The sequence below is a fragment of the Spea bombifrons genome, chromosome 4 (assembly GCF_027358695.1).
Source record: "Spea bombifrons isolate aSpeBom1 chromosome 4, aSpeBom1.2.pri, whole genome shotgun sequence".
Classification (NCBI taxonomy): domain Eukaryota; kingdom Metazoa; phylum Chordata; class Amphibia; order Anura; family Pelobatidae; genus Spea; species Spea bombifrons.
Genome location: NC_071090.1, coordinates 27,674,759 through 27,695,996, shown reverse-complemented (window position 1 = coordinate 27,695,996; position 21,238 = coordinate 27,674,759). Strand labels below are relative to the sequence as shown.

General features: G+C 42.3%; 1 protein-coding gene across 4 annotated transcripts in view; it reads left to right on the top strand.

Annotated features, from left to right (window-relative positions):
- Positions 1-3,883: 3,883 nt before the first annotated feature.
- AFF4 (ALF transcription elongation factor 4) overlaps positions 3,884-21,238 on the top strand; it is a 37,077-nt gene continuing 19,722 nt past the window's right edge. Inside the window, exons 1-3 of one of the 4 annotated variants that reach the window (XM_053463323.1) lie at positions 3,884-4,161; positions 15,927-15,979; positions 20,441-20,567. In XM_053463323.1, coding sequence (XP_053319298.1) covers positions 20,445-20,567 — 123 coding nt within the window. In that variant the 5' untranslated portion in view covers positions 3,884-4,161; positions 15,927-15,979; positions 20,441-20,444. Of the gene's footprint in view, positions 4,189-15,926; positions 16,020-20,440; positions 20,568-21,238 lie in introns of all 4 variants that reach the window. The other 3 variants (XM_053463321.1, XM_053463322.1, XM_053463324.1) reach the window with 3 other exon arrangements.

Here is a 21,238-nt window from a genome sequence, read left to right as displayed (position 1 = left end):
TTAATTTTCAGTCTCAGTACTACCAGGTTTAGAATTACTTCCTGATGTTCTATAATGTCTAATGTACAACTTTTTGAACCTGGTGTCATACTGCCTGGGAAATGAAAGCTGGTGGAACCCATGCCAATTATAAGGATATTGCCGGCTCTATCAATCTTCTTCTGGGTTGTATAAGGCTACAAACTTATTTTTCCCATTGCATTGTAGTTTGCTATAAGTTCTTTCTTGGTGTTTCCACCTTGTTATGTGTTTTTATAAGGTCTAATAAACCACCTTTCGAACCTGGTCCCACACTACATGGGAAATGGTAGCTTGAGGAATCCTTATCAGTTCTAAGCATATTAACTGCACATTCTTCTTCTTCGTTGTCTCGGGTGTACCGACCTGTGTACTGTTGCTATGTATTGTTACTTAATGTTCCTACCTTGTTAGATATGAATCACCATACAAGTCACGTGGCCCAATGACCATTTCCAAACCAGCTGATAGTAACAATTATTTGTCGCCTATGTTATCAGCAATGTTGATATACATAGTTGAAGCTGGACTCTCCCGCAGCATAAAGACAGACCAAAACACTGAAAAGAAGGAGAACTTTGAGTTGGCTCAGCTCCAGCTTACATTCCTTTACGCTTTAGGAAACAGGCCAAGGCAATCAGCTTTTCCATTTGTGCATTCTCGCAAAACTCTAGTCGAGGAGAAAACAGTGAGGGAATTTAAACATGCACAGGGCAGAGATATGGCTACCAAGGATTAAATAAAATGTGAGGTTGTTACCCTAGGGAAAAAATAGGCAGCCTTAATGGTCCAAAAGGCCGTGAAATTATAGGTTTAAATGTACAACTTTCTGCATGTGCCACTACTTGCCCGTACCTGGTGCAGACAACTGGCTTGCAACTGATGAAGTCCCACATGCTGACTCTGGGGAGCAGTTTGGTAACTCTCTAAGGTTACACCCACTGTCATCTACTTCACACCCACTTGCCTTGCTTTCCACGTATATTTGGACCTAGACCTGGCCCAACCCCTTCCCTGAGGTCAGCTACACCACTAAGAGAGGGGGATACGATCATACCTGGGAACTCTCCGGGTTTGACACGCCCCGCTCCCTGCCCATTTTCTCTTTAAATGGGGGGTGTTTCCCGCCGACGTCAGCGGGAATGCCCCCGGCGTCAGTGGGCAGTCCTGGCCGCGTCCCGCAAGGGAAGGCTCCGGGTAGCCGGAGCTCATAAGTTCCCAGGTATGGATATGATACAGTGAATATAAAACATCTATACACCCCTGTTAAAATGCCAGGTCCTTGTGATGTTAAAGAATGAGACAATTTTATTACAGCAACCAGTCTTTTTGGGTAGGAGTCTATTAGCATGGCACATCTTGACGTGGCAATATTTGCCCACTCTTCTTTGCAAAAGCACTCCAAATCTGTCAGATTGCGAGGACATCTCCTGTGCACAGCACTCTTCAGATCACCACACAGATGTTCAATTGGATTCAGCTTCTGGTGAAGCCATGCTTTTGTGGATTTGGAAGTGTGCTTTGGGTCGTTGTTGTGCTGAAAGATGAACTTCCTCTTCCTAACTACCAAAATTGCCTGGTATTTGGAACTGTTCATAATTCCCTCCACCCTAAGGCCCCGGTTCCAGCTGAAGAAAAACAGCCCCAAGCCATGATGCTGCCACCACCATGCTTTACTGTGGGTATGGTGTTCTTTGGGTGATGTGCAGTGTTGTTTTTGCACCAAACATGCCTTTTGGAATTATGGCCAAAAAGTTCAACCTTGGTTTCATCAGACCATAACACATTTTCCCACGTGCTTTTGGGGGACTTGATGTTTGTTTTTGCAAACTTCAGCCGGGCTTGTATGTTTTTCTTTGTAAGAAAAGGCTTCCGTCTTGCCACCCTACCCTATAGCCCATTCATATGAAGAATATGGGAGATTGTTGTCACATGTAGCACACAGACAGTACTTGCCAGAAATTCCTGCAGTTCCTTTAATGTTGCAGTAGGCCTCTTGTAAGCCTCCCTGACCAGTTTTCTTCTCGTCATTTCATCAATTTTGGAGGGAGGTCCAGTTCTTGGTAATATCTTTGTTGTGCCATACTTTCTCCACTTGATGGTGACTGTCTTCACTGTGTTCCATGGTAAATCTAATGCTTAGGAAACTATTCTGTACCCTTCTCCTGACTGATATCTTTCAACAATGAGATCCCTCTGATGCTTTGGAAGCTCTCTGAGGACAATGGCTTTTGCTCTAAGATGCAACTAAGCAAATGTCAGGTAAATCCTACTTTAACATCACAAGAACCTGGCATTTTAACAGGGGTGTGTAGACTTTTTATATCCACTGTATGTACACACACCTTAACCAAAAAGCTACCCTGGGACATTCAGCTTTGGCAGCATGGGAGCACCAATCACACCTATATAGGCCTGTTAAACATCCCATTCCAGATGCATTGTTATTAATATAGTGTTGCCCCCTTTGCAGCTATAAGGGCCTCCACTCTTCTGGGAAGTCTTTCCACATTTTGGAGTGTTTCTGTGGCAATTTGTGTCCATTCGGCCAAAAGAGCATGTTTAAGATCAGGCGCTGATGTTGAACGAGAAGGCCTAGCTTGCAATCTCTATTCCAATTGATCTCAAAGGCGTTCGATGGTGTCAGGCCTCAGTGTGGGCCAGTCAAGTTTTTCCACACCAAAATCATCCATGTTTTTATGAACCTTGCTTTGTGTACAGGGGTAAAGTCATGTCTAAACAGAAAAAGGCCTTCCCCAAACTGGTGCCACACAGCTGGAAACATACAATTGTCTAAAGTGTCTTTGTAAGCTATAGCATTAACATAAAAGCCAAGCCCAAACCATGGAAAACAGCCCCAGACCCTTACCCCTCCTCCACCAAACTTTACAGTAGGCCCTATGCATTCTGGTTCTGTGTGTAGGGTTATTGTGGAATCCACCAAACCCAGATTAGTCCATTAGACTTCCAGAGATTGAAGTGTGTTTTATCACTCTTAACCACACATTTCCACTGCTCCAGGGTCCAGTGGCCACTAGGCATTGCGCATCGTGATCTTTGGCTTGTGTGCAGCTGCTCAGCCATGCAAACCCATGAAGCTCCTGACAAACAGCTCTTGTGCAGATGATGCTTCCAGAGACATTATGAAACTCTGTAGTGAGAGATACTACAGAGGACGGGCCATTTTTATGTGCTTTGGCACACGTTGGCACCACTCTGAGAGTGTGCACTTTGTTGCTGATCTGTTGTTACTCCAAAATTCTTAATCTTCACAATAATAGTACTAACAGTAGAGAGTATCGGAAGAAACTTATTTCCATCCTGAAAAAACATAGCACACTCAACTAATAAAGAGGGAATTCACTGTTGAACAAAGACACGGCAAAAATTGACAACAATACTTTTAAGATGAAACGTGTCCAAAGCCCTTGAATGCTCATTTAAGTAAATATTGTTTTCTTTGAGACAGTTTATAGTGAATAGTAGTCATAACTTGAGTAAAAATGTATAATGAGGAAATATATAGTTCTCAATGTGGCGCAGCCGGCGTAGAAAAAAGTGTAAAAGTGTCATAATGGCTATTTCTAACCATGGCCCTTTTAGTAGTAGTTAAAAAAAAAAATAAAAAAAAAATGGAAACCAACAACATGGCTCTTATTACAACGTCCTTGCAGGCGACATGAGCTACGTACGCTTTGGTTGCACACACCAGATTGCGATGACCCTTAGTATTTAGTGCGCAGGCGTAACCTTCTCCTCTGTAAATCAGCTCGCGCCAAGGCCACGAAACTAACCATTCCCGGATAGTGGAAGACCCGCCCTTCTTGCGTCACGTGACGTACAGGGAGCCCCTCCCAATGGTCAGTGGGAGAGACAGACAGACATCCACAGATACGGAGACCGTGAGAGGTGTTTACCCACCCGGGGATTTATAGCCACCGCGCGAACACGGGCGGCTATCGCAAGGACGTCGTGAGTCTTCTGTAAGAATGGAGAAGACGAGAGACGGGTCACCGGAGGGCCAGTATAGCTGCTGAGGGGGAGAGACACTGGGTTAATCCCCGTACACACGGTGGGGGAGGAGGAGGTGTTGTCCCTGCTGTGGCAGCGCCCGGGCCGGAGGCCTCAGAGGAGGAGCAGGAGGTAAAGAAAAACACTGCTGAACCCACGGTAATCACTACGTAATCCCCGGCCTGGAACGCCGGTAGTTTAGTCTAGGTGTGGGTTGTCGGAATTCCACCGTCACGGCTGCCTTGTGTGACCACATCTCCCGCGGCTCGCTATTTATTGCAGCGATAGCTGAAACACAGTAAGGTGTATTTTATTGAAGCGGCGATTAGAAGTGTGAGCTTCGCGGCCACTCTGCCCCGCCTTCTTGCATGATGCTAACCTGATTATCTCCCAGCAGGGGGTACATCTCATCTTTCCACCCCCCCCTTTACCCATTAGTATGTTGTCACCAGGGTAATGGGGGTGGGATAGAGCTTTACTGGCCCAGACATCAGTGGCCCTCAAGTTAATCCTTTCAGCCAGAACGACTTCATCTGTTAAAAGACCTCTTGGGAAGCAGAGCGTAGCAGTCTCCAGTTTGACAGAAGAATTTCAATGAATTAGAAGCTGATTGCCATCTCTGTTACCCCTGAGGTTCTGCAGCAGCTGCTGGCATTTTTAAACTAAGCATGTGATCTCTGCAGCCATGGCACAGGCATTAAAACCTGTGAAAGAGGATAGAATTGTCCCCTGTGACCAGCAACCACCTTGGTTGGTGTTTAGTGCAAGGTACATGGCAATCATGGTGTTAAAGGGCAATTAAACTTGTAGTCTGTATGACCACATCAGGGTATGCTATGTCTACACCTCCCCCGATCCCTATTTATAACGCTCTTGGTGTGAAGTCCCTTAGTCCTGTGGAGTAGATAGGGGAGACTGTGCTTTTGACCATGGCCTAGGTAGACCCGCCGTGCAAATTGTCCTGAAATAACTCTTGTCTCGTGTGGTGTTGACGTAAAATGACTTTGGCTGTAAGCTTGTGAGTTGCCATCTTGGTTTTAATTGAAGTCTTCCTGTATAACTAATAACTAACACAATGCAGTGTGTCGTTATGTGAGATAGGATGGTGTTCTCCTCACCCGTTTTATCATAACCCAATGGACTTCTGTGATGCCATCTTGGTAGGAGAGACACCGGTTGAGTTGGTTTGATTTACTGTCTTAAACCGATCTCATCTCGAGTGATCCACACCACGCTGGACCCTCCTACTTGCTTGTTTTGTTTAAACTGGAGATATCCGAGAGAAGCTGGTTCCTTTTGTGTGGCCCCAAAGCCTACTAGCTGTGATGATTAGGCCTGTGAAGGTCTGAATCTCCAGTAATTGACGTCAGGGCTTTGTTCCTTCACTTCAGGCCAGTGAGCATGTCTGTGGCATCAACTGATGGGGGATGCTATGAAGACGCGGTACTAGTATGTCTAATGCATTTCGCAACATGCCTTTGCCACTTTTTTTGTTTTTTTTGTTTAGGGAAAATTCGATTTTCAAAGCTGTTCTGTTAATTCTGTTTGAGAATTGGGCATTGTTTTCCAGCACAGTAGGGTAGGGGTTGACAAATTCAGTTTGGCTCTAGACAGCTTTTTTATTTTTTTCCCCCAATGTTTGTTTTCATATCCCCCCCCCCCAGTCTTGAGTTAAAGTGTGTTTATTGGGGCAATATGACATAAAACGCACCTTTCTCCAGTGCTTCACCAAGTTGTACACTACCACGGTTAACCCCTTCGTGACGAGGGGTATTTTACACAATAACGACTCAAGCTTGTGTGTTTAACCATTATTCATACGCTTACACACTAACACTAAGCGTGTTACTTACACACTAACACTAACATGCTACACTCATACACGCACATGCTAACGCCATATACTAATATACACTTTACGCTTTATGCAGACATACGCTAATGCCATACTGTAATATACACTACACCATACATGCACACACTGAATCAGGCACTACAATACAGTAGAAATAATGACACTATACTGTTACACATGCTGACTCTAGAACTATATATGTACCCACTGACACGATATCACTAATATATATTATACACACATTCAGTATCTACCCACACATACTACCTCCAGCACTATACACATAAACGCGGACTCTGACACTACAGTATACCAACATGCAGTCACATATTCTACTCCCTCTCCTTACCCCTTTATCCTCGTGGAGACCTGCCGCATCAATGTTCTGCCGTGGCAGCTTTCCGTGTGTAGGGGTGAAACGGGTGCCTTGAGGTGCCCAGCTGGGTCATTTAACTCCCTTCACAGTGCCCCTGCAAGAAAAGCATTGGCTGTTGGGTTCGCAGTGGCAGCCCTGGGCACTGTTTACTCCATTGTCATACAAAACCCTGGGCCCCAGGAAGTGGCTTCTAGCCGCCATGGCAATCTGCCGCCCTGGGTTTGTTGGGTTCTGCATAGGGGCTATATTGGTGGCTATTACTTTTAATGTTTGGAATCTGTGTCCTGTTGCTTTAGCAGGTCCCCACACTTTTGTATTTCTTGGTAAATGATTTTCCATACTGTGGTATTTCTGTACGCAACAAGCTTTAGGTTGATTTGTGGAAAGTTTATTGGACTCTAGAACCACCAGCCACACATTTGAAACCAGTCCGGTTCTAATGCGGTTGTGTTTTTTTTTCTATGTCCCAACTTTTGCCTAGGCATCTTCATGAAAGTTCTGCCCCACATAAGTCTACATTTAGTGTCTCAACATTTCATGTGTCCTCTTCTAGCAATAGGTCGGCTGTACATGTGAAAGTTTGGGAAACAACAATGACATCATTAATGTATGTAAGTGGATTTATTTATTTTTGGTCTATAGAATTTTCCAAGCTATGTATGAAATGGAAGGTATTGGCAGATGAGCTAGTCCATGTATCAAAACGTGATATTCTGATGTCCTTGTATCCTGAGATGAAATGAGAACGTCGCCGTAAGTGCCCTCCGATGCAGAGAGGAAAATGAAGCTGACGTAATCTGAAGATTACTTCCCAAAGGGTATATTTACTTGGAGCCCACCTTGCATGTTCTCTTCATGTATGTTCCTATAGAATTAAGTGAAAGACTGTTATGTCTGCATGTGACAGGTCCACGTGTTGGTTGACCATTGCAGGGTTGTTCTTATATGGAGGAAATTCCTATAAAGATTATTTCTGTCTAATTAACAATGTGCTAAACGTTTCAACCTGAAAGAAAGGGTCGTATTTCATGTTCTAATAAACACTCCTTTATCTGAAGGCTTGTGATTGTAGTCTTGATGAGGTACTAATGAAGATCCAATTAAGTAATTTTCCTGTAAACTTCCTTATTAAGATGGTCTTTTTTAGTGGTTACAACTGGGATTTTCTACTGGTTAGATAATTGGAAGACAATATGAGAAGGAATAAAAAGGGCAATATAATGTACTCTAATGTGCTTTCTTAACTTGTAATATATGCGGAGGTGACGTGGGGAGTATACCAGGCATGCACACTGGCAACAAAATCCCTGCATGTCAAGATGCTGGAGATCCATAGATGTGGGAAAACGGCTATTTTACATCTCGGCTATGATATGCATTAGGGGAGTCTATATGGTGGTGGAGTGTTCCCCTTTCTCGTGCCGGATGTATATTGTCAGTAGGGTTTGCAGCAGTGAGTGTTAAGGAAGTTTTTGTTGCTTGAAGCAGAACAGGAAAAAGTTACTTAACATGACATAGAGAGTTCTGTTCTCCCCGGCGTAGTTCACAGGCGGGACATCTAGTGTTCGCTACGGTTGTGTCTTCTAGCCGGGCTTCACACTGGACGGGGTGGCACTAGCCTCCGCTGGTGCAAGAAGTGAAGGGATTATCACTGTTGCAATACCACGCGGCTTGTGTAGGGGCATTTGGTGCCATTTGTGCCCTCGATATTTACATGATTACATTGTACGCTGTGCCAGGTGCAACTTCTCGATAACAGAGCAACTACTTGCCCATTATATAAACACACAGTTGTCTTGTCGGTGACACTGATTGTGTTGGTTAGTATGGATTCCCACTTGCTTTAGTTGCATCCATCGCTGATTTTGATGTTTCACAAGTGGAAACATTAGAGTGGTTGGCATATAACGCCTTTGCGTTTGTGCGCAGTAATACCGTGACGTCATTGCTGCATCCTCTGTCATCGTTTATATGTGGTGTCTTATATATAACATGTACTATTGTGTAATAACTGTTCTTTAGTAAGGTGCTATGGCATCATGATAGTTGGTAGACAGGATGTATGAGTCACTTTTTTCCTCATTCTGCACACATGCATTCCTGCGAGCTCAAAGGATTGTATGAAGTACTATTTTCATATTCGGTAAGTAATCTGATCTGACCTTTCGCTTGACTTTAGACATAGTTCAGTGTGTAAATGAATGCACGTTCAAAATAAAAGGGACAGCTTCAAATTGCCCTAGTATATGATTGAATATGTGTATATATGGGTGTTTGTATGTATGTGTATATAATATAATGTATGTGTGTGTGTGTGTGTGTGTGTATCCGAAGCAGAAAGTGTATAAAAAGTAGTTTATAAGAACATCTAAGAAGCAGCACTGTGGTTCCAATTGTCCTCGCCTTGGAGCCCCTCTGTTTAGTTGTTTGAACAGTATGGAGATCTAGGTGCCGGCTGTGGAGGATGACATGATTTACGGCTGCGGTAGTGTTAGTCACTGTTTCTGTGTTGGTGGAGCTACGTTCACGTTGTATCCATCACAAAGTTTGTCACTAATTTAAAATTTGACGCAGTCGGTGTTGGGAAGCAGCTGTAAACTGTATGATCCCTACGTCTTCCCAAACTGCTTTGTACACAGCTGCTATAAGCCCCGTATTGTTTGTAAATGAAAATGCTTTCCAATTAGAAGTGTTTTAGTGGGGCGGTTAAAAATTGCCTGTGGGGTGCAAGTAGACTTGAAGAGAAAATTGCGTGGATACGTGGGAATTTCCAATAAAGAAACGTTACTGACAGGAGTTGGCAAAGCGCTCTTTTGGTCTTGTCAGGGCTGAAGGCCGTTATGGTGTCCGAGTACAGATTACTTGCTGTGTCACTTCATCTGATCCACCTGTTCTAACAGGAATAGCCTCCACGCATGTGTAGTCATGGGGTCCGAAGATCATCTTTGCCCACTCCAGTAGAAAGCTGCATTAATGCTGTAATGTTCTTGGTGAGGTCGCCGTGAAGATGGATATAGAAGGTGGATCTGGTATGTTGATTATTGGATCCATTTTTGTTGTAACTGCGTAGTCCGCAGAAACATTTTATACGCTTTGCCGCCTGGCACCTTGGGCTCACAGCCCTTCCTATGGTTATTTCTAAATGATTTTTCCCGTTATCTTTTAGATTTGTTCCTCCATATGTCCGAACCTTTGTTTCCGAAGAAGGCTTTCTTTCTTCCCCGTTATGGGACGGTTAATTACTTGGGGAGAGTTAAAGGAACGCCCCAGCCCTGTTTACATGCAGAAAATGCTTATATTATCTGTTTTTACTGTAAATCGCAGCCAGTGCATGTGCCAGTAGTGTACTTGAGTATGTTTACGCTTTCAGGCAGTGAGGGGAGGGCGTTTTATTGTGTAACTTGCTTTTGAATCTTTTGGGCTCAGTAGACCAGCAGTGCATGGGGAGGCTGAGGGAGCTTTTGTTTCTTTTTCTTGGAAAAAAAGTTATATTGTATATAATTTTGACACAACTGTACTTTTTAACACCATGAGCTTTAAGGCCTTTCATAGTCATATGCAGTTTCCACTGGTTGGAGTCCTCTTAATATGTCAATACAGAGCAGTCCATCGGTTCACCATCACAGTGAGGAATATGAAAACCAACCGTAACACTAGTTGTGCGACTACATGCATGTCGCTCGTCAGCATATTAAGAATGTAAAAGCCCGGTCTGTAAACAGAGGTTTATCTACAGCATATATATCGTTACAGTGAACTTTGAACACTCTAGACATAAATACACATTTTGATCGTGTGATTAAACACTGTCAACGTGTGGCTCTTCTAGTGCTAGGAAATTTCCATTCCTGGGCAGTCCCTTGATGTTTCATCCTCAGTCACGTGTTGAGTCATGGTTTTTAACTCTTCCTGTCTTTGGACATGGTGATGCATTGCAGAATATCTCAATGGGCCAGTATTTATTCATTATGAAGGGCCAAGCACTGGAAGGCTTCCCCAGCAAGAATGGCTTTTCAGCCCTGCCTAATGCACGATTCAGAGGGCGAGGAGACTTTGACGTGAGTGCACTGGGTTTGGCTTTTTATAATATATAGTAATGCCAGTGAGTGGAAATTGCAACTTTCCCTTTAGTGAATAGACCCTCGTGTGCTGCTTTCATGTCATGAGGGGGTCGATTCTGGTGTATTTTGGAGACAGTCCCTTGCCGGGCTGTGAATTATGGTCAATTTACAGTTTACTCAATTCATAGCTTTAGTATATTTGTTGCTTTATACCAGAGGCAGTGAAATTCTTTATCGATGTGTTCCAAATATGCAGTGAGGGTAATGGATCTAGCTGTCCAAGAGAGGAATGAATCTTTAGTCATTGGACATAACCTTTTTATTGGGGCAGCACAGAAAAACATGTAGACCTGCATAACCTTTTTGAAACTCAGTGGTCTCTTCTTTCTGCAGGATGCATTCAGTCTTCTTTATCCTTTTGTAGCCCTGACAGCCGCGAGGATTGGCATGTGAACTCTGTTTGTTCACAGTAGACTTTAATACCATTAGTCCTTTTATTGCCACAAGAGTGAATTACTGAATAAATTATAGTGAGGTGATACTTATAGATTCCATGGTGTGTGTGATCAAAGTACACAGCTGGAGTATATTCAGTCTTTTTCCTCTAAGTTGGGCCTGTCAGCTTAATAATGTGTATATGTTCAGGTTCTTCAATGGCGGCTAACGTCACATGATGCTTCCAATATGTGTTGCCATGTATCCCTTAAATATATTCTGAATAACTGCAGAGGAATCCGTGGGCGCTTACGGCTAGTATACTGACCATTAAAACAATTCAAAGCATAGCTGTGTGTTTGCCCCCATCTGCTTTTCCACTTACTTTTCTCAGAGAAGTAGCCCCCTCTGCCATGAGAGACCCAGAACAAACATGGGATTTATGAACTCTGACCTAAGTGAAGATGAGAGATCTGCAGATCCCTGGGTATTGATCTAGTCTTCTGTGGCTGCCTTCATCACCTTACTGTTTGAGAGAATTTGCCAGGGCTGCTACTTGATGGTTCACTACTGCCCCACACACCTCCATTTTGTCAGTATTGCCCTGACGTTTCTTTGTCACTCCCATGCCTTACGAATGGCTTGTGTAACGTTTACCATACTTGTGTGCAGCAGCTGATTTTTTTTTTAGGCTGGTCAGGCTGTTGTCTTTGGAGCGTTGGTGTCGAGTGGAAACCTTGTATGCTGGCATATGCAGTGCGATGGTCCAAATCAGGACTGACCAAGTTCTGCACGCTCACATGTGCCCCCACGCTTTGTGCTGATATGTTGCAAAACATTTAAGTGTTTAAAGTATGATTTTGTCGTGCCTGGAATATGACATCTAAAGATTACAACGCATGCACTGTAAAATCTATAAATAGAAGGCAAAACCTTGTTTGATTACGCAAAAGAGGTCACCTAGAGATCAGACATAAGCAGCTTGCACGAGGATGTGCGCTACGTTGGTGGCGTGTCCGTGTTTAGCTTCTGTCGCTGGGTGGATTAGATCACACTGACCTGTGAATAGTCGCGTTTGTTGGACCGTATTATGACTAGCCAATGAATACATTCGGTTTTGAGGCATATTTAGACATCACTTTATAGCCCCTCTTCGGAGAGATTTGACGTCGGACCTTAATATAACCTCTTAAAAGCAATGTTTGTATTTAAAATCGAGAAATTAGAATATATTTGTGCAGGACTCTAGTGTTCTGCAGCAATAAACGCTGATCATGATAGAAGCATCAGATACACATGATATTGGAAAGCTTAGTATCTTTCACTTTAGGGATTCTTTAATTCATAAGGGCATTCTTCAGTGGCCTTGCTTCACCCCCAGCTATTACCTGTGTGGGAGATGTATAGAGCCAAACACATGCACGGCGCTGCCTCTGGGCGGGTGTCTATACATGGCAAATATTTCGTTTGACTTAAGTGAGAATGCTTTCCTGTAGCTGATTGGCTGCTTCATGGAGCCAATCATTAGCTAGAAACGTTGTTGGAGGAGAGCAGCTGCCACAGCTTCTAAGTCAGAGTACTACATATGTTTTGGGTTTTTTTCTTGTAAAGAACACACATGGAAGTAAACAGAGTAGCTTGCTATGCAGTCATGTTTGGTAGAGCTGTCAGGTACTCAAAACTGCTCCTTTAAGAAGAGATGTGGAGGATTTTTTGGATGGCCTATAAAAAGGAAGACCTCCTTCATACTCAAGGAAAGAGCTCCGTTGCCATTATTTCTCACAATTATGCCACAAAACATATGAGGGCTTAAAGGTAGAAAGGGCTACAGGGGAGCAAATAACTGGGAGCAGCTACCATTGAGTAGGTACGGTTGGTAAGATTTAAAGGGTTTTTACCCCAGCTGTACCGATGCAACATTCCTTTCCTCAAATCTACTTCAGAAAAAGCTAAACGTTTTACCTTAGGAATAATAGATGAGCTATAAAAATGAGTCCTCCATGTGACTAGACGTGCGACTTTCTGCAGGAGGCTCATATAAGAAAAAGTATATTTTGTACTGGTACCTGTTTTATAAATTAACGCGTGACCTGTGCCTTCACAAACACTTTGAGAGTGGTAGTCTACGTGAATGCAAGGTAAAATATTAAGATCCTGCTTTTCTAACCTTTGGCCCAGTGCGGAGCTGGCTTCCTGTCCAGACAATGTGACCACATGAAATATTGTGATCATAATTCATAGTCGTGTCTAACAATGCTTTCGTTATCAAGAGGAAGGGGTCATAGAGAATGCAAGATTACATTATTGTGTAGTATGAAAGAGCGGCAGGGACCCAGTCACCAATTTTGTTCTAAGCATGCACAGTCTCCTAGTCTTCAGCATCTCCTGAGCGCAAAAGGTTGTTGACTGTGACAGATCTGCTTATATGTTCTTGTGTGAGTTGAAGCCTTTAGATGTGTTGGGCTTCTGGTAGGGAAACTTGGCTGTGTCTTACAAATATTTGTCATATACATTTTTTTTTTGGTTAGTTGCAAATACACTTAAAGGATAGTAAAAAATGACATTTGGGAGAAGTCTTGAGGAAGTCTACGCTCAACCTCTTTGTTGATATCACCGTAAATTGCCCAGCAGTCGCAACAGTTTGCTTCACCAATCCACTCAAGTTTTAAGCATTAGTGTCCCGTTACACGGAATGTTTTCATTTGCAACGTGATCCACGCGCAGCAGTTCAGCCTACCAGACCTGGCTTTGTGTATCTTGTATCTTTGTATAGCTTTCGTCATGAGTCTGTCTTACTGAAAACTAGCGTTGGTATCAATACGCAAACTTAAGTTAAAGAATATGAAATGTTTGTATACCTTTTATTCCCTTTGCAGGGTGATCTGTCCTCGGCGTCACCGTGCTCTTAGCTTGCGCTGCATTAAACCCACATAGGCTCATCCTCCTAACCATGCTTTCCTAGGATTGTGTGTTCTGCCTTTAAACATGGCTTTGTTTCTATTAGGTGTCCAATGCTTGGTGTCCTGGTTGAAAATGATATTGTAAACATTATGAGCTGTAACTAGAGTCGTGTCTCCTTACCACACAGTCATGATACTGAGCAGCGATCGTAGCCGTTTAGCAAAAGGATCTCGCTCTCAAACTCTCTGAACCTCCTGCCGTAAATCTCCAATATTTGTACAAACACTTGTTTGTCTATGAACGTGTGTTTGTTCTCATAGGAACGAGGCAAATATTTAAGGCAGCCATTAGAATTGTACGGGCTGTCAACTTCAACATTAATTTGTCAATAAATGTAGCTTTTTGCCCGTTTAAGCACCGCAAATACCGGATTCATACATTTTGTAGGAAGAATGTCTGATCGTATCAAAACCTTTTACTCATTTCTTGCCATGAGTGAGATTGAAGATAAGCATTTCACTGCTTGTTGATTGAGATCACATTTCTCTGTATTAATATTAAAATCATCAGTGAAGTTTATTGTTGTGCTTAGTACTATATTTATATGTATTTATACATATATATTATCTATATTTGTAGAAAACGCATTACCTGCAAAACAATGAGTGGGGTTCTCTGATTGGTGGGTACTAAAATATAAAGTTCCACTTTAATGTCAGGCATTAACTTAGTATTTAACATTTTGTTTCTCAAGAAAATGATTGTTTCTTATACTTTGAATAGTCTGCGGATCAGTTCCCTTGACAGTATAGCTTACAACCCAGCCAAAGTCAAGATTTGTTTTTCCAGCAGATGACCAAGTATAAGTCCTATACTCTTACTGGGAGGTTACACGTCTCTAGTTCCCAAGTTAAAATAATGAAGATGTTTTTTTCGCCGTGCGTTTAATGAATGTGATAGCTGTAATGCTTTTCCCCCCTTGCAAATACGTGGCGTGATTTGTCAGAATCCTCCTCGTTTAACGTGCCCTCATCCCCCGGCTCCTTGGCTTGTGTAAGATGTGTTTGGCTGTACGCATTGGTAAATACACATTATACTTGCCCTGAGCCAGCTCCAGCACTGACTCGTGTAGGCGTTCCAGGAAAACTGTAAATACTTGAGGCATTCTTCAGTTTTCTAAATAAAACAAAGTACTTGAAGTTGCATCCTTTGTTGTCGTGTCCCTTTAAGGGCACGCACCTCGTCCAATCATTACACCCCAAATTCTTCCTGCGCGTGATGACTTCTCAGACTTGTGGAGCTGCTGTTGGTTTTAGCTGTGAGGTGCAGGCAGATCTCCACCATCCTGTCTCTTTAGGAAACGCAGGAATGTTTATGTGGTTGCTTCACACAGCCTGCCCAGCTCTGCTCGATGGGCCTCGTTCCAGCTTGAACTGGATTTTCAGCTTGCTCAGCCTAAGCCTCACACTGGCGATCCACGCTCGGTTACTTTTCATCTTCTGAAGGATGCAGGCCGCTCTTATGTCTTTCGGTGTCTGTGTTGTGCGCTCCTTGCTTTTTATGCATCTGCAAATGTCTTGTTAGAGGTTTCAGTGTCTTGTCCCCTTTTTGTAGCAGGGTGTTGGGGGTAATACTTGCACTTGGTTACTTTCTTACAGTTTTGTGAGTTTTTGGGTCTTAAAGTAATTGAAGGTACTCAATGAGCTTGGTGCTGATGGATCTTCATAATTGGACAACCCTTTAGATATTTTAGGCTCCCATAGAGATTCATATGGGGGGAGGGGCAGCAGTTTAGTGTTGGGGGATGTGGGTATTGGTCCAGCTATGCTCTATTGTACTTGTATGCTTTTCTTTAAGTCTGTTTGATAAGTCACCTCGTTGTATGTGGGAACATACATCGTGAGGCAACAATTAGTCTGCTGTTTTCGGGGCAGTTGGAGTCTTACCTACATACGGGAAGTGAAATGATTCACATCCTATTCACGAAGAGGAATGAGTTATAAACCTATATTTATAACTACGTGTTTTGTATTCTCTGTATACTTTATGTTGGGCATTAACTATGTAATCGCCTTCTGAACCAGGTATTTAAAGAGAAAAAAACGAGTGCCGTGTTCACAAATCATTGCAGGATTAGTATTTAAATGTACCCATCGCGCATCCTCTGTATATATGTGAATTTGGCTTAGGGCAGGTTCCGTTTGTCGACATGTTTCACTGCTGTCTCACGTGGCCGGTAATATGATGCTTTATTTTCTTTCTCTCAAAGGTGACGGCTTGGGAAGGCAAATCTCTCCAGACAGAAGCATGGTTGAAGCGCAGGTATTCATTCTGCAGACAATCGGCGAGGTGGCGATAACTGGTAGGAGTTTTATTGGCATTTTCTTGGTAACGGGAGGCTATTAAACGCTAAACTCCAGAAGGTATCCCAGCTACTCTCCTCAAGGCCCCGGTTTGAATATTTAGTATGTCCTTACATCTGCGCAGGCAGATAGTATTACAATTCAAATAAATATTTTAATTAAATATTTCTGTATGAAGAATTATTCCATATAACAAACAATTAATTACACAATAGTGTGGATAAGTTTAACCATTGTTGCTTCCCTCCAGCAGTATGTTTTGTTTACCGGTCATACATAATATTTTTAATGTTGAATGAGATCAATAAATCGCATCCAGTATAGTGATGAACTGAGCGTGTTCTTTCTTCCTCTTTCATATTCCCACACTAATCTCACTAATCATAAAACACGATGTTTGATGCAATGACGGTATCAACCCGGAGAATGCACTTATCATTTTACACCAGTATTATTTGAATCCCAACCTTTTGATCCCATATCCTGAAACCCTATTCTGTTGAATGGTTCTTTAGGACAGGAGTGGAGACCACTGTCATAGCTAGTGCCTTTTGAAGCTGAAGCTTCTTAATGTGACTAGTGACAATAAGCCATTCCTCACATTTAATTTAGCAATTATATTTAATATTTTATAGGAAAATATTTAAAAAGTAACCTATTTCTTATAATGGACAGTTAAAATGTACTTTAGCGACAACTAAAGTCTTTGCTGCGTCTGCGATTTGAAGGCGTGACGTTACAGTAACATCTAATGTTACCTGTATAAAAAAACACGGTTGGTTTACAGCGTCTTAGTCACTTATGCGATGGACAATTATTTTACTTGGTTTTGGCATGACGTGTTTAGACCTCACAGGCATATTAAACAAAACTGTTGACAAATCTCCAGCCCCTGTACAGTATGACGATACTGGCGTGACTGATTAGTGACATCTACTGAACTGGTTTGGTGAGACTGAGTTTGTAACTCTTGACGTGTTTACTGACATTGTGTAATTACGTTTCTGGGTTTGAAGCCCCCTTCTACTTGTATAATATGATTATTTACATTTTTACCAATGTATTTTTGACAAAGCACAGAGTGTTAGCGTGGCTGAGGTAGACTTATTTTTTTTTTTTTTTTTTGTCATGCCTTACATGGATATATGGACGGACCATGAATAAACTTTTTTTGTTTTGTTTTCTCATTTTGATTTGTTGCAATTTGTGAGTGCTGACTGCGAACATCATTTTTCCCCTACTGTGATTTTAGATGCAAGGTTTTTCACTTTGGTTATATAGTACTACGAAGGGCTGGAGGAAATGTGCGTCGGGGCTCCTTATCTGACTATAGAGGAGAAGGCTTTGGCACACGCCATCCACTGTTGAAAGGAAAGGGCAGTTCTTGTTAGGGAAACTCCATCGGTTTCACTGAAAGAAAGGCCTAGGTGAAGCAAGCGCCTGCTGAGAGCCGGTGTCATCGGAGGGAGTGAAGATTAATATTGTGTGTTCCCTATTTACCACAACGTGAATTTATTGGACTGGTGCAGCATGTGATCATTACTTCCTGAGCAAACATTCGTTGGCACACGGCCCTGTTTACATGTTAACCCATTATTGCACTAAACTCTCCTGAAAGGAATGCAGCCACCCGACCTGCAAAAGAGCGTCTGTTTACCCTAAAATAGTTTCTGGCCAGCAACAGCCCGTTGTGTATTAGCGCATTGTTCAAAAGGCCTATTTCTAGTTTTAGCTGTCTGCTTTCATACGTGTCTTGCTGTTTTCTCTTTTATTTACCAAGTGTAATTTCCTGCATTTCTGCAGCTTTCCTGGAATTCAAAGTTTTGTAGTTTTATATTCCAGGTGGGAGCTGAGAGCGAGAGTACATGAAAGCCCTTCCTTGTAAACAAAAGGGGTTTAAAGAGAATTCTTTAAAGGATCGTCCATATTGGAGTCCATTTTGCGAGTGCTTTAAACTACTCTGATCATCTTAGTAGTTGCTGCCTTTGCATGTATTCCAGGGAACGCATGGGGCAATCGTTTTAATAGAGACATACATTTGAGTGGCTTTTGTGTCTGAGGTAGGAGCCGGTTTCGGGCTGGTGCATAACCTTAATGCTGAACAGAATCCAGCAGTCCAAAGCTGTTCTTACCAATAACCTTTTCCATCATCTTTTATTGTGCAAACACTTCTGGTTTACATTCTAATATCCATACAAAGACGGTGACTTATATCACCTTTCAGAGAAATCATTACATTTCACTTGACGTTTATTTATAGAGCTCTGGCCAATTCTGCAGCACTTTTTTAAAAGAGCGGGTGAATGAAGATTAACAATTAAACCTATAATAGTACGCATGTTAATGCTGAATGAGAAGAGGATTTTGTTCTTGCAAGCTTACACTCCATGATGTGTTATGAATTACAGTGGGGTGAGGAAAGTGGGATGTGTGACATCTAGCTGTAAGTTTGATCCCCACAGTCAGGCCGGGACTGGGACAAAAAATAGGCCTGGGCATTTAAGCCTGAGCAGCCCATTTTTATTTATTGTTAAAGCCCACCCTTCGTGGACCATCTTTGCATTCACACAAATCATTAACAGATTCATTAATGCAGTCTCACAAATCATTCACACAATTCATCCACACATTTATTCATTCATTCTCATACGCATTCACACTACCCCCTCTCCCCATCTTATCTGCCCCTTCTCGCTATGTTCCCCTTTTCACTGCACCTCACCCTACTTACCTTGTTGCTGGAGCAAGCAGCAACTGCGACTGGGCCTGCGGCCGGGCTGGATTGACGTAGGGGCTGATGGAGCTGCAGCTCCAGGCCCCCACCTTAAACTAGGCCCAGTCAGGACTGGACTGACTGGGCCTATGCGGCCTCTACGGATAGGGCAAGTCAGTCCGGTCCTGACTGGGCCTATTTTAAGGTAGGGGCCTGGAGCTGCAGCTCCATCAGCCCCTAAGTCAGCCCGGCCCACCGGGCAAATGCCCGATGGCCAGTCCGGGCCTGCCCACAGTCTTAGTTAGTTATTTCTGTGTTTGTAAGTGATATATCATGCTGTTTAGATGGAGGTTGTGTTTTATAAGCAAGAACAAACAGGACAGTCACATTGAATTAATAGTGCCATTGATATGTGTACCAAATCATATGGTATTCTGCTTTACTCTAAGTGAATTGCCATCTGTTTTTTTTTTTTGGTACTTTATTGAGTTTGAGTTTGACGGCGTGCAGTGGGAAATAAAGTCTTTCAGCTTGCTTTACAGTTTAGATTTTTGAAGCGGACTGTTATTGCACAGTCTTAGTCTCAAATTTGTACTTCGCTATATTTTTGTGTGAGAGTATTTCATTTGTTTAATGTTTATGCACCACAAGGTGTTAGCAAAAAGCGCATGAATGAAAACTTTGCGACGTAAGAGCTATGGAGGTTTGCAGTCTCGTTGAGGAATCTATCCAGTACAGCCTCCGCATTGCCTCCCTCTAGAATTAACATTGTAATGTTTAGTTATTCAGCTTGTTGACTATAAGCCTAGCCTCATAAATTCACATATAGCTTTTTTTTTGGCTATACCTGTTTATGCCATTTGTATATACATGGTTTTGCTTGTGTGACTTTAGGTTGTGTGGCCTGGTAAAGAATAAGTAGGCTTAGGGTCTTGTACATTAAATAGCATCATTCAGGCATTTTGTGTTTTTTTTGTAGGAGCAGACGATGACAATGTCATGGAAAATAAATCCCATTTTCAGTCATTGTTCATAAATTCCAGCATTTACGTGACTTTTCCCTGATATCTGTCTGTAAATGTATTTATAAGTTGCAAAAGTACATAGTTGACAACCTTGGAATGCTATCGACTCTATGCTACTACACTGTGTTGGTGTCTGTAGCGATTTCATCACTTCTTTGTATATGTTTCTAAGTGAGGGTTGAGTTGTATCGGCTCAGCGTTTTTTTTTTTTTGAGCTTGCCTTTATCATAGTGATTAGTTGTGTAGCAGTTTGTAGCGTTCTCGTAGACTTACAGACTTGGCAGACATGTCGCAAACCCACCGAATAATCCCCACATGAAGGAGGGTGTGAGATGATTTAAAAAGCTTTCCACCCTACTGACGAGGGATTGAGCGTGCACTTGATGACACCCGTCTATGTCAAGTTAAACTGTTGAACAGGCTGATGTGCCTTTCCAGTAGAAATGATATGGCCGAGCAGGATATTCCATATAGAAATGTTCTCTGGAATATGGACAGACTTGGGAACAACTGCAAATTTCAATATGAAAGCATTCCTGTCATTTTGGTGCTTAGAAATATGACAATCATTGAAATCACTTGTCGATGACCAAGGTAAAAACTGAGTCGTTCAGAGGGGTCTTTTGGTTCTTTGTGCAGTACATTTGCCAAATACTTCTATTTCTTTTATTTACTTTGCTAGCAATATGAACCGTGAAGATCGGAACGTGCTGCGTATGAAAGAAAGGGAAAGGCGAAATCAAGAAATCCAGCAGGGTGAAGACACCTTTTCATCTAACTCTCCTCTCTTTGCTGAGCCATATAAAGTTGTAAGTTCACATTTGACTCATTAACTGGCAATTGGATCTTATGAATTATCTGAATATTTTGTAAATCAAACAGGGCAAAAGTGGTTTCATCGGAGACCCTAGCGTCGAATGGGCCTGTGACCGTAGAAACAGGTTTAAATATACAGGTATGGTTTCCATACGATGTATTACAAAGTTCCATAGTGTTGCTGACGTATAAGTCTGTCATATCAGCGCTATTCAGTGTAAATGATGGACATAGAAATAAAGAAAGGCGAGGTTTAGACCAGATGAAAAGAGATTTTGGATCAGTCCTTCACTTCACATAGTACTTCACATAGTATTGCCACGTATCAGTTTTTTTTTTTTGTAGTAGTAATTTAATTTGTCGTGGGGGGTGGAGAAGTAAAAAAACTGGACCTTACATGAGTTTTGCAGAACTTCTGGAGAACTTTTTAATAATGAAGGGGATGGAAAAAATCAAGAACTTGAAAAAATATAATCTGGCATATTTTCATTAGCTACAACAAGCGTACATATTTAACTTGGCAGGACTATTTAGACATCATACAGAAGCAGAATAGATTGTCGCTTAGCATCACTACTATGCGTAATGTAGGTTTTCTGTCTGCTGTAGAGCTTTAGGCGCATTGCTCCTGGCATTTTTCCAGACTTGGCCACTGGAGTGAAAC